Here is a 13,088-nt window from a genome sequence, read left to right as displayed (position 1 = left end):
AAAAAAAAAAAAAAAAACCACGCTAAAAGTCAGATGACATCGAGTTTTCAGGTGGGTAACCAGTAATAGTATGAATGTCACTACTTCTTGAACTAAAAGTAACAACAGCTTACCCTGAAGAAATTTATAAGGTTTTGTCTGTGCCACATACAGCAGTGCATGACTATTTCTAAAAGCCCACAGTTTTAGCTGGTTACTCCCACAGTCACTTTGTTTGAACTCTTATTTAAATGAGCAATTGTCATGGTTAGACACTGTCCAGATACAAAATGGCTCTATGATCTTGGCCGTTTAACATTAACCGATTAGTTTTCTTTTGACTAGTTCTGTGTTTTTATCAAGCTACAATCATCAGTGAACACCAAGCTTAGGACCTAAGAGCAATGAACTGCTGTACCTTATGCTTTGAGAGCTGAAGTTTAATTTTGTCTGGGTCGTTGGATATCTCCAGTTCTGAGTCCAGGTGACTCTCTGCATCTTCTAGCCAGTCAATCAGTTTTTTCCAAGCTTCATGGAACTAAAATTATGTAAGAAATACGTTATAACAGGAATGAATACGCACACTACACAGCACTGTTATGTGAACCAATGCGGAGACTCAAAACATGCAGCCCAAGGTTGTCCAGTAAATTAGTATCTTCCTTTAATAACTTACTTGTTTTGCCCGCTTTCTGGCATCATCCAGCAATCGTCCTCTTTCAATAGATCGCTGGACAACCTTCTCCCATCGAGACTGGACGCTAACCAGCAAATTTTTGATCAGAACAACGTCCTGTTTCTGGCTAAGGAACTTTAACTGATTCCCGGTTTGATCCAGCTCAATGATCTGGTCTCGATGAGCATTTACTTCATTAGCAAACACCTGAGGGGAAAATATTGCTCTTTTTAAACTGGAGATAAGATCAAGGAGCATCACTTTCAATTGGCGCTTTCAAAGGGAAGGCAGCATCGTAATGCCATTGTTACCTTGTGCTCCTCTATCTGGGAAAGGACGGTGTTTAGAATCAGGCTGGGAGGAGAAGCGATGTTTAAACTCTGCTCTGCTAGAGTGAGCCAGTTGATAAATTCTTGCAGGGAATTCTGGAATTCTGTTGCCAGGTTGAGGGCCTCTTCCAGCTTTGACTAAATTTTAAGTAACACACACACACACACAGAGAAAAGTGCCAAATTCAAGAATTATAGTTTTAAGGACAAAGGCGTGAATTGTACACCAAATGAAATGACTTCTAAGAAGGAAGCCTCATTTAATCAACCTCCAAACATGCCCTGTTTGCAAAGAAGGGGACATTTTAGTGCTAGTGTTTGAAATTGAAACAACTGTGCTTGGAAAAGGAAAGAGCACAGTTTGCAGCTAAGTTGCTTTCTCTGCCATTCCCCACTTCCTGAGACATTAAAGAACAGGAATAAAGGCATTCAAGCCATTCAACAAATGTAAGTGAACAGACCCTTTAGTGGTGACAGCTGCAGGATCTGCAACCTACTTTGGGCAAAGTCTCAGTTTCCTTTAATGTCCTTTTTGTGGCATAAAACAACTAAATGAAAAGCACTTGACTGTGAAGATGACGGTCACTGCAGTGCTCTCTATTTGAAAATGTTTTCAGAAAATATGGCACTTGAAAATGTCTGAGTCTGAAACTTATGCTTATGCTACAGCAACAAAGGTAATAAAAGCCAGAATATTTCAAACAAAAATGTGACAATTTACATAGATGTAAATTTTTAGTCATTATGATCTAAATCAGAATGACAAAAAAGAGTGGCTCATTCAGGGTGTGTGCTACTCTCCACGAGGACATCCCAGTTCCACAGTCTACAAGCTCCATCCTCAGAGACCTCTATCCCGAACATCTGGATGATAGCCTCTGACCCTGGCCCGTCTACTAGGCAGGCAAAGTAGAATAATGACAGGTTGTTAGAAATGAATATATGCAAAATATTCACTGAAAGAAACCCCAGAAGTACACTAAAAATGTTCATTGCTGTTAAATGGGCTGTGTAGTCTTTCTACTTTCCTCTTGGTATTTTCAGGTTACTTCTGTAACCTAAAAAACACTGTGATGAATGTTATAAAAATGCATAGACCAGACCAGTCTAAACAAGTTCAGTGGACAAAGGAAATCTACCTCAAATCTATCATAGAAATGCTTAGCAATAAATATATTGCAAGTTCCTACATGGCAGGAAATCTTTCCACATCATTTTATCTATATAGTCTTCAACAGGGCTTAAATAATTTTAGCGATCCTGGAATGTAATGTTCTTACAAAATCAGAAATAACTATCATTGACAGCTAGCCTTTGCTCGATCAATTCACCAACTAAAGCTGACCCCTTAACAACATGGGTTTAGGGGTGTCGATCCTCCGAGAAGCTGGAAATCCGTGTGTAACTTTAAAGTCTGCCCTCCACATCCACGGTTCTGAATCCAAAGATTCAACCAACTAGGGATCATGTAGTACTGTAGATATACTTAGTGAAGAAAAAAATCCTGCATACAATCAGACTTGCGCAGTTCAAACCCATGTTGTTCAAGGGTCAAAACTATATTCCTTGAGGCAACTTGTTCCACTGTGGCAAAACCCTCTAGAAACTACTTGATTTTGAGCCAGAATCTACCTTGGTTTCTTTAATTAGTCTTAGCTCTACATTCAGCAGGAATTATAGACAAGACCCTGTCCAAGAATTAGAACACAGCCATACACTCAGGTCCTCTGCCCACTCTTCATGTAACGAAGTTACCAGACCCCACACTAGAGGGACCCTAGGAAATTAATGCTTCTCTCAAAATGTTCATTTATATGTGTGAAGATGTGGTTTACTTCCTTCTGCACATTAAAGTTCATGATGACAGAGTTCATGCCTTTATTGTTTTCCACTGTACACCTAGCACAGTGCCCGGTACATACATGCTTAACGACTACTTGTTCAATGGATGTGGCCAATGGATTTGGACACATAGTTTACCGTTTCAGCTGCCCAGCACAGAAACTCTATGCAGAGTGATATTCTAGAACTCTGTACTCATAAAAAACAATGTTTGGGGGCAAATGCCTTGATCTCTGATCACTTTTCGTTTGAGGAGAATTTGACTTTTTGAGGAAGAGTAAGAAGAGGACATACAATTTACTGCTCTTGAGTTTTAGTAACTAGACATCAAATTCCGTGTGAGGAATAATTAGTGATACTCCCTGCATGCTGTTCCCAACCTCCCAACTCCAACAAAACCTATTTTTAAGTCCATCACTGAGCAGTAACAGGCAGTAATGCCTTAACTGGTAGATGCAGAAAAGGAATGCAGTATTATAAAAGCAAGTATCAGCAGAAACTATCAGCATCAATGCAATTTGACATGGATGGAAAATAGAAATGTAATGGCAGAAAAGATGGCTTGATTTAGCACAAAGCCAGTTCTGAGGGTATCAGTTCTGCTAGCTTGCTACAATATAATGAAAAATCTTCCATGGAAACTAGATGATAATTGCATGTAATCATTAGGCAAACTACTCAAACAGTAATCAAACTGAATTTTGTGGTGATACCTTTCTTTCTTCCATCTTACTGCTGACCACATGCCACTTCTGTTCCAAGAGTGCTACGCTCTGTTCTGTCTTTGAGCCAGATCCAGAATCATCACGGCTGAGAAGCATGAGCCTGCCCTTGTCGAGCAGTTGATTGTAAGTCTCTTCCTTGGCTTTGAGCTGGGAATAGAGTTCCTATAAGGGCAAGAAAGAGATCAGTAATGCCAATTCCCTGAAAGACACCCACACAGATTTACAAGCACAGTTTGGGAAAGCCAAGGAAGGTCTCATTTTGATTAAAATCCTTTCTTTTGGATTCAATTCAACTGCTGAACAATTAGGAAATGAAACCCACCATTCTTCCTTAATATAAAAATAATTTTGTCACCAACAGAATTTTTAAGGATCAGAGATCACAAAAATAGCCCCCAATAATTTATTTCTCCTTTTCCTGAGGGATATGCCTAGAAATTATGTTGCCCCTTGTCCTCAGCCACTTTCTGCAAATACTGTCAGCTTCTACTGGATTTCCCTAAATCCCCCCTCAAGTAGGTTTTTCCTTTAGTTTTTTGGCTGCTCCATGCGGCATGCGGGATCTTAGTTTCCCAACCAGGGATCGAACCCTCGGACTCTGTAGTGGAAGCACAAAGTCTTAACCACTGGACCGCCAGGGAAGTCCCAGCAGTCTTTTTCTTAAATACAACCATATCTGTGTCACTATTTGTCTTGATGCTCTCACCTTCACATCAATATTCTTGTGCCAGTCAATCTGATTAACTCAAAATCTGCCAGCTCCCCAGGGCATTTCTGGTTCACTCTTTCCTGTCGCTGCCTATCGCAGGGTGTTAAAAGCCTGTACCTACGATGAAGAGTGGCCCCTGCTCGCCGCAACTAGAGAAAGCCCTTGCACAGAAACGAAGACCCAACACAGCCAAAAATAAATAAATAAAATATAAAAAAAAAAGAAAAAGAAAATAAACTTGTTAAAAAAAAAAAAAATTTAAAAAAAAAAAAAAAAAAAAGCCTGTACCTAAGCAGCAATCCCCAAGTACTATATTGTCAGTAAAAACGCACTACTTTGTAGACTCCCAACTACATATATGTCTGTGAATTCGGAAAGGAGATACTGAAAATGCGATGCTTATGCTCAATTTCAAGAAATCTGTTACCATATGTGTATCAAGCTGCTCCCTAGCCGTTTCAGGAAGTCCTCCTGTGGGCTTCGATGCAGAAAGTTGGGTCTCCATTCTAGTCAGTTCCAAGAGGAAATCTTCAATTTCACTGTGGAAACCCTGCGCCTTTTGAGAAAAGACATTAGCAAGGTCAGTAGTCAATTCTAGTTTCACAAGTAAACTTTCTAAATGACCACATGAGGAATCTCTTTGAGGGAGGAATTTTAGGCTGCTCTCACACAGGGCTGTTCTGTTGCTGGATGATTATGGGGCCAATGTATTTACCTATTTTCAGAATTGAGCAGAATCCTTCAGACCTCACTGTAACAGAGATGCCTGATATAACCTGATGAATTGACTGACTAAGTAAGGTACTGTTGAATATGGATTCGGAGGGACCTGACTTGATCCAAAAAATAACTCAATCTGTGAACAAGGTTCGTTACAGCAAAGATCTATTAACTTTGAATAGTAGATAGAGGGACGGGACCACAAACTAATCCAAAAAGAATGACCCAATTAAAGGTTGTTCTTTCCAGACAAGTCCAGCACAGAACTTTGAATAGTAGATAGAGGGACGGGACCACAAACTAATCCAAAAAGAATGACCCAATTAAAGGTTGTTCTTTCCAGACAAGTCCAGCACAGAACTGACCCTCAAGGCAGAGGGGGTTCTACCCCAAACTGCTTTTCTTTTGTCGACTTAGATGGACTTCCTTCTGAATGGTGTCATGTGCACAGCGCCACCCACCTAACCTGGACAGTGCATGTACCTGCTGCAGCGTCGACTGAAGCTGCTGCTCCCTCTCCTCTGTTTTTTGTAACACTGACTCCCAGCACTGGTTCATGGTTTCTAAACGGCTCCTTAAGCTGCTGGCATCATCTCCAGCGCTAGATTCAAGAAGCTCATTGCCAGCTTTGTTGACTGTTTCCACTGTGGCTTGATGGGCCAGAACATCATTTTTCAGAACCTAAAAAATGTTGAACAACATAATTTACCTCTCTAGGTATCATTAAGCCTGGCTCTCTAAGGTACACACAACATCAAAAGGTACAGAAACATCAAAAAGCTTCTGATGGCAATATCTGGTCTCAAAACCAATAGGCTTAGAGATGAAAAATGAAAATACTTACGTGGTGCTTTGCGAGCTCAACTTCAATGACTTTTGGGTCTCCACTTATTGGTCTCTGAGCATCTAGCAACTCTTCAGTGTGAGTCAACCAACTCATTAGCTCCTCTAAGGCATGCTGGAACTGGCCAAGGGCCAAGAGAGCACCTTCCAGCTTATGCTACTCAGAAAATGATTTAAAGGGAACGTTTGTTAGGAAATTAGAAAACAGTAGATAGTAGTCCACTTTATGTACTCTACCATTTGCCTTACCTGTCTGTGAGCAATTTTCTCACCCAGGTTCTCCCAGAGGTGTTTAAGTTCCGTCATTGGTTCTCGTATAATGTCTCTGTCCGTTTCATCAGTAGCTTTCTTTAACATCAGTTCACCCTGGTGATTGAGCTTCTCCATCTCAATTTGCTGTTGGTAAACTTCCACTTTGAACTCCTGTCAAAGACATAGTGAATGTTAACATCAAACCAAGTCTTTAAAAATGAAAAAGAAGCAACCCTTCTTCAAAAACCCTTCCCAGGTACAAACCTTCATTTCATTTAACTGATCTTTAACAGTGTTGAGGTCAGTGCCGACAGGGGGCATTGTGCAGAGTTTAATCACAGTGTTATCTAGCCAGTCAAACATAGCCTAAAATAAACATACAAATAAACAGTCAAAAAACAAAACCATGAGGACTTGGGAGACAATTAGCATGATCTCTGCTAATACAAGCAGAGATAAATCAAAATATCGATACTCTGTGCTGTTTGTGCTCTGAGGTTGGGGGCAGAAATAAGGGATAATGATCTTTATTTCAGTAATATGGGGACTTAAGGATGAAGCCAACATGACTGGAATAATGTCCAAAATAAACTACTATTTCTTATGGCCAGCTAGCAAGCCCACAATGTGCTGAAGCTACCGTACTGTGCTGTGCTTTGAGATAACCTGGGTTGGGACCTCTAGCAAGCAATGACTTTGACAGCAAGGCCAGCTTTACTCTACAGCCACTGTGACGATAGATAATATGATGAAAAACACGGCGAGAAGACTAGAAATTCGGATGTCAGAACTTTTCTTGCTACAAGTGGGAAACTTTGGCTAGAAATAAAGAAATAGCCTGTCTTTGGTTCGAGAATGTTGCAGTCCTGTGAAGATGACCAACTCACACTGGACTCAGAATATGACAGAAACCACGGGGGGCTTCCCTGGTGGCGCAGTGGTTGGGAGCCCGCCTGCTGATGCAGGGGGTGCGGGTTCATGCCCCAGTTCGGGAAGATCCCGCGTGCCGCAGAGCGGCTGGGCCCGTGAGCCATGGCCCCTGGGCCTGCGTGTACGGAGCCTGTGGTCCACGACGGGAGAGGCTGCGGCAGTGAGAGGCCCGCGTACCGCAAAAAGGAAAAAAAAAAAAAAAGAGACAGAGACCACGGAACCTGTGTTTCCGTGGTGGTCACCTCATGGCCTCTCACCTGAAGAGTGTCCTGATACTGCACAGCGGCTTGCATGGCATCCTCAAGCTTTTCCAGTCTCTCTCTCCATGTTTTGTTTAAGTTCTCCCAGGCATTATTCATCTAGGGTAAAAACAGTGGATCAGACTCTCCAATTAATCCCACTCTTAGTGTGAGTCCAGTAACGTTTTGTCTGAACCCCTTGTCCACTTCTCCACACCTCATCAATGCTCTTCTTCACTTCCGGCTTCTCAGTTTCTCCACAGGCAAAAATCAAATCTGCTCCAAGGATTCGAATAAACTCCAATTCCTCATGCAGACCATCTGTCTCTTCCTTAATAGTCTACATGTAAATGAACAGAACATAAGCCAAAACAGAAAGCAGAAGAGAACTTCCCAAACTTTGCAAATGTAATTTATACCCCCATCGACAGCAGATGTTGAACAGAACGGTCAATTTCATTCAAGTCTTCCAGTGTTCTTAATATTTCACTCATCTAAATAGTGAAGCTTCAGAGTCTGGTTATTTTTCTTATATATACATCAAATATATTTTTATATATTAACAATAAATACATAAAACAGTCTGAGAAAGGTGCAATGAGCTTCAATAATTTACCAAAGGTCCAAAGAGATTATAATCTACAACCAGAAGTCTATTACAGAGAAGAAAATTAACTAGGATAAAATAATAGAGTACAAAAGTCACATATCTAAGAGCTGGGAGATGAGCATAATAGGAATGCTAGGCTATATAATCTCAAAGAAAGTCAGTTCTGTGCCAGATCCTAAAACATGGTTCATGGACTGGCAATGACAGGGGTGGGGAGGTGGAAATGGCTGAAGTAAAAGAAAGATATGAGTGATAAGAGAGAGAATATAGAACAGCAAGACAGTCTTGCCTAAATGGACAAAATGAGGTGAGAAATGCATTTAATAAAAACTAGGATCCCCAAAAAGGCTAGAAAAAGGTATGTGGAAGTAACAATTGTTATTTCTGGATGATGAGTCCAGAATTTATTTTTTCTACTTTCTATTTTTCTACAGTAAATAAATTTACTCGAGAAATAAGTACACCAAAGAGAAGACTAAATTCAGAAATGAAAGCAAAACTGGATTTTTAAAGCACATGCTACTAATATGAATTAAGTTTAAAATTGATGACAGAATTACTTTTGTGTGATGGATCTGCTCTATATCATGACCAGTGGAGGTTGTACGTACCTATACAAAGTGGTAAAACTTGTACATTAAAAAAAGAAAAATCTATAACGAGCAGGTATTTTTTTTCTAGTGTAAAGACATACTATTAAGCTTAAAAACAAAAAAAACTTTTAAGGCACTCAGCCTGGCTAAGCAGTTAACACAACATAGTTGGATACAGTGCTTTCCCATAGGACAAACACATGAGAGAAGGGGTTTTGTTTCTTACCTCGGCGGCTTCAACCTGTTGTTTGATAATGGATGGGTCAATGCCAGGGCTTTCCAAGTCATGGACGATGTCCTGGGTGTCTTTGATGGTGGTGAGGAGAGCTGCCATGTCATACCAGAACTTCTCTGCTAGTTCAAGGACATCAAGGAATTTAATTTCTCGCTCTTCAGCCCGAGCTTTGATGTCCTCCCAGAAGAATACCATTTGATCCAATTTGTCCTGGATTTCTGAGGGGGTACAGAAGAGTGAACAGGCCTTTTCTAAGGACTTAAAATCAGCCTCATCAGGTATTAGATCTAATTCTATTTTCACTGAAATTATCCTTAAAAGGCTCTAAAAATGTATAACTGAAGGATAGTTTTCTATCTTAGCTTTATTATTAATTATTTCTATATTCTCATTTATCACTTACGTTGGTCTCCCACATAAAGAGATCACAGAGGTAATCTGGAAATGAGTTATCATCTACTATAAAAGTACTGCTAAGACACTTATAAAGGGGCTGAAATGAGAACTCTGTTTCCAGTCTTCTGTGTTGAACCTGCTATGTTTCCCATGGAAAGTGTTATAAAAGGTAGTTATGTTCTACCCACTACTGGTACTGCAGTTTCCTCGTATTAGGGGGTAAAGGAGCGTTTGTTTCCTGGTCTGGGAATCTAACTACCAATTGTAACCTTATTTCAATGGGGAGATGTGTTCTGAATTCTAAATGACTTCGTGGAATACTCATTACTTGGGAACTGCCTTTGCATTCCATGAAGTACATCTGGTGGGATGCTGGAGGTTAACCACAGCCTAGAATTTATTCTATCGACTTTTAAAAAATGATTAGATTAATCAAGCACCTTTTGCAGCCAGATCCTTGTCAGCTCCCTGAGATCGCCCAATGAGCTCTTCTCCACGGCGCTTCAGGGCCTCAAAGGATGGCTGCAGTTTTTCCAGCTCCACAGTGGCACTCTTGTTGTCACTGATGCACTCTCTGATCTTGTCTACTTCAGCAGGGATCAGGGGTGGCATACGCAGGCGAGAGGAAAGATTCTCCAGAGTCTCCAACATGGGCTCAATTTTATCATGGAACTAAACAAATATTGGACCATTAGCCATCACAGCAGTACTTCGTCACACTTCTGGGGTAAACGTTAGGGATTAAGGCCAGTGTATAAATTTACTACTGTTTAGGATAAAACCTATGCTCAGCCTAGCCCCATGGCTGTCAAGTGTTGGGTTTGTCTAAAAAACTGTTTTGGGCATAGTACACCAGAGCTGGCCCATCAGAAAAAGTAAATGTTTAAGAATCAAAAAGCTATTACCTACTATACGAAAAATCAACTCAAATCCTTAATGCTGCCACAATACTTCCCCAATTCCAACTAACGTGATGAAAAAGGGACAAGACTATGAAATCAGTGAGAGTCAGTGTGTCAACATCTCAGATGACAGTTGCATGCAACAGAGTAGACCAAGAAGTTAGATGCCCTCCACCAACTGTATAAATGGATGGGGAACTCAATATGCTACATGACTTGGAGTTTAAAAGCATCATGGCATGCAGTCTGACAACCCACCAGTGTAATAGTAAGAAACTAAAATGATGAAAGATAATTAGGGAAGGCCAAATCTAACCTTATTCCGAGAGAACTACTGCCCTTTCCACTTTTCTGGTACTTTGAACAACATATCTATAATTGTAAAATTTTAATTTGTAATATGAAGCAGAGAGGGGACAAAAGGGAGCAAAACAGACAAGTCTGCCCCCTAAAGCCAACTCTGGATTCATTGATTAGAATAACGCTTACCAACTGTTAAATGTCCTATAGGAAATAACATGGTAAACAAAATCCCTTCCCATCACTCCCTCACATCTAGGTTCTGCCCCAAATGAAACTGGCATAATAAACTGCATTAATAAAATTCATTCCACTAAAGTTAAGGGAAGTTTCCTTATAAATAATCCTCTCAATTCTCAGCTTCATAAGAACACCCTAATCCCAAGGGGGTGGGTACCTTACCTCTGTAATCTGTAATGGTGGGCGCGGTCAACACAACAATGAAATGTGACGATGTGGGGAAGACAGGAGCAGGCAGCAACAACACAAAGTAACACATTCCACAATGTGAGTGAGAGATGGGACGGAAGGTGGGGGGGAAAAACTTGAGTAAGTACAAATATTAACCAAGAATATTGACCAAACATAGGAATAAATTACCCAGACATAACAGTAATATATTAGTTGGAAAGTATGTAGTTACATGCTTTAAACTCCACTGCTGGTGGTTTGTTTCTCCTTGACTCTACCTTCTCCCTAGTCAAGCATCTTTCTCTGAACTAGGAGCTAGCTGGTGGCCTCGTGAATAGGAAAACGAATGTGCTGTCTAAATCTCGAAAGCCACAGGCCCAATAGGAATCTGACTTCTTGAGGCATTTGTTGCTTCAAGATGAATTTACCCAAAATCATCCCTGCTAAAGGATTATCACAATACAAAATTTTCAAGGAAACCATCAACAGGCAATATATACCAGCCAAGATGCATTTCACCCTTCTTATAGTTGTCAGTATAACCAATGCTCCCTGGAATAAAAATGCAGACATGCAAAGGCTCCCAGTCTCCTGATAATGTATCACCAGCATACTAGTCTGGACATTCCTGAGCACAGGGGCATACTGATACAGAGCCTCTTGCTTAGACTAAAGGACAGTTGAAGGTTATATGAGTTTAAGACACACACATACCTGAGCTGACTGGGAAATAGCCTCGTCCAGAGCCAGGGCCCGCTGGCGCACCTCCTCTTTAATTTGGGCATACATATTTTCTGCTTTCTGGTATTTTTCTTGCACCATTTCCCCCTCTTCAGGGTTTAACTCCTTTAGTTGAGGGCCTATCTTTAGCAGCTTATCGATATGAGGTTTGTGTTCAGCAATGGATTCCCTTAGTTGCTATGCAAAGAAATATGGATTAAAATAAAATGAGCCTTCTTATACCAGTTTGTTTAAATACTTTGATCAGAGCTCATACCAAATGAACAAACTGAGTTACTAAAACCCAGCAAGTCCCAACATCTCACCGTTTATGGAGGGAATAAAATCTAAGTCTTGGACTCTGACTCTAATTCTCTTCAGTTTCAAAAGCCAGTTCACATGTTCCGCCACCCAGGAAACTTCCCAGAAATCGTCTCTCACTCTCACCCTCCAATACAAATGTATTCCACTGTCTTCTGTACTTGTAAATACTTCTCTGTACTCCACTGTAGTTTGCATGATTTAATGTCTGTCTCCCTGCCCAGACTGGGAGACACTAAGCAGGACCAGCTACAAACAGCAACATTTCTGGTAATCCAACCGCTCCTTGACTATACTGCTGGCTACTTCCAGTTTACATCCTTCCTCTTACAGGAATACAGAGATAGCAATAAACATGAGTCATACACCACAAATAAAATAAACATTAAAAAAACTATCTTTAATGGTAACAGCATCAGTTGAAGTGTCTACAAATTTCCCTTTCATCTCAACTCTAGGCAGCAAATGCTTTCTGATACTCCTGAGTGAAGGCTCTCACTCCAGCTAGGGCCTAACCACAAGGAAAGGGCCACCCAACCACAACCAAGTAACACCCCACTGTCACTGGGAAGATTTTAAACTCCCTTGATTTTTACGTGGTGCTTTGTTTACTTCTGCAATACCCAGGTGCCTGACATCTCCATAATCTCTTTTTTTTTTGCGGTACACGGGCCTCTCACTGCTGTGGCCTCTCCCGTTGTGGAGCTCAGGCTCCGGATGCGCAGGCTCAGTGGCCATGGCTCACAGGCCCAGCCGCTCGGCGGCATGTGGGATCTTCCCGGACTGGGGCACGAACCTGTGTCCCCTGCATCGGCAGGCAGACTCTCAACCACTGTGCCACCAGGGAAGCCCCATAATCTTATTCTTTAACTGATTTATATTAAAGGACAAAGGAAATAATTCAGATATGTATTTTTACTGTGCAAAAAAAATTCTAACTGGTTAAGAATTAATTTCATAACATTTACTTATACTCAGTAGGTACTAATAAATAGGCTGTTTTTGAATAAATTGTAGAGCCCATTTTCAGTTCTGTGATTAAATAAAACTCGGCATGCTCCTTACCCTCATTTCCTCTTGTTGCTGCCTGAGCTGCTCATGATCAATAGCCGGAGGAGGTAACTGTGCTATTAGTGTCCGAGTTTCCTCAATCCAGGGGCTGAGCTCCTCATATGTTTCCCAAAACTGGTTCACCAAGACCTGTGCCCGTTCTAGGCGGGCGTAACGCTCTGAATTGAGCAGACTAATGGCTTCGTACTGTTGTATTAGAGACTCTGTCTTTTCCTGTGAACAAAAAAAAGTAAGCATTATTATCATGATGAACCCTTCTTTAAAGTAAAAATGTAAGTATATATA

The 13,088-nt window shown here is 40.9% G+C and overlaps 1 protein-coding gene across 14 annotated transcripts in view; it reads right to left on the bottom strand.

Moving 5' to 3' along the window:
• Positions 1-13,088, bottom strand: part of MACF1 (microtubule actin crosslinking factor 1) — a 282,110-nt gene that overhangs the window by 30,289 nt on the left and 238,733 nt on the right. For all 14 annotated transcript variants that reach the window (XM_024738722.1, XM_024738718.1, XM_024738727.1 and 11 more), the window contains 16 exons: positions 12,798-13,016; positions 11,406-11,609; positions 10,683-10,691; positions 9,519-9,750; positions 8,674-8,900; positions 7,462-7,584; positions 7,263-7,364; positions 6,340-6,441; positions 6,073-6,246; positions 5,825-5,980; positions 5,464-5,661; positions 4,688-4,816; positions 3,540-3,713; positions 967-1,122; positions 656-862; positions 398-517 (listed from right to left, as the gene is read on the bottom strand). In XM_024738722.1, coding sequence (XP_024594490.1) covers positions 398-517; positions 656-862; positions 967-1,122; positions 3,540-3,713; positions 4,688-4,816; positions 5,464-5,661; positions 5,825-5,980; positions 6,073-6,246; positions 6,340-6,441; positions 7,263-7,364; positions 7,462-7,584; positions 8,674-8,900; positions 9,519-9,750; positions 10,683-10,691; positions 11,406-11,609; positions 12,798-13,016 — 2,532 coding nt within the window. The remainder of the gene's footprint in view (positions 1-397; positions 518-655; positions 863-966; positions 1,123-3,539; positions 3,714-4,687; positions 4,817-5,463; positions 5,662-5,824; positions 5,981-6,072; positions 6,247-6,339; positions 6,442-7,262; positions 7,365-7,461; positions 7,585-8,673; positions 8,901-9,518; positions 9,751-10,682; positions 10,692-11,405; positions 11,610-12,797; positions 13,017-13,088) is intronic.

Source organism: Neophocaena asiaeorientalis, unplaced genomic scaffold, assembly GCF_003031525.2.
Source record: "Neophocaena asiaeorientalis asiaeorientalis breed wild unplaced genomic scaffold, Neophocaena_asiaeorientalis_V1.1 scaffold106, whole genome shotgun sequence".
Taxonomy (NCBI): Eukaryota; Metazoa; Chordata; class Mammalia; order Artiodactyla; family Phocoenidae; genus Neophocaena; species Neophocaena asiaeorientalis.
This window is presented reverse-complemented; position numbering and strand designations above follow the sequence as displayed.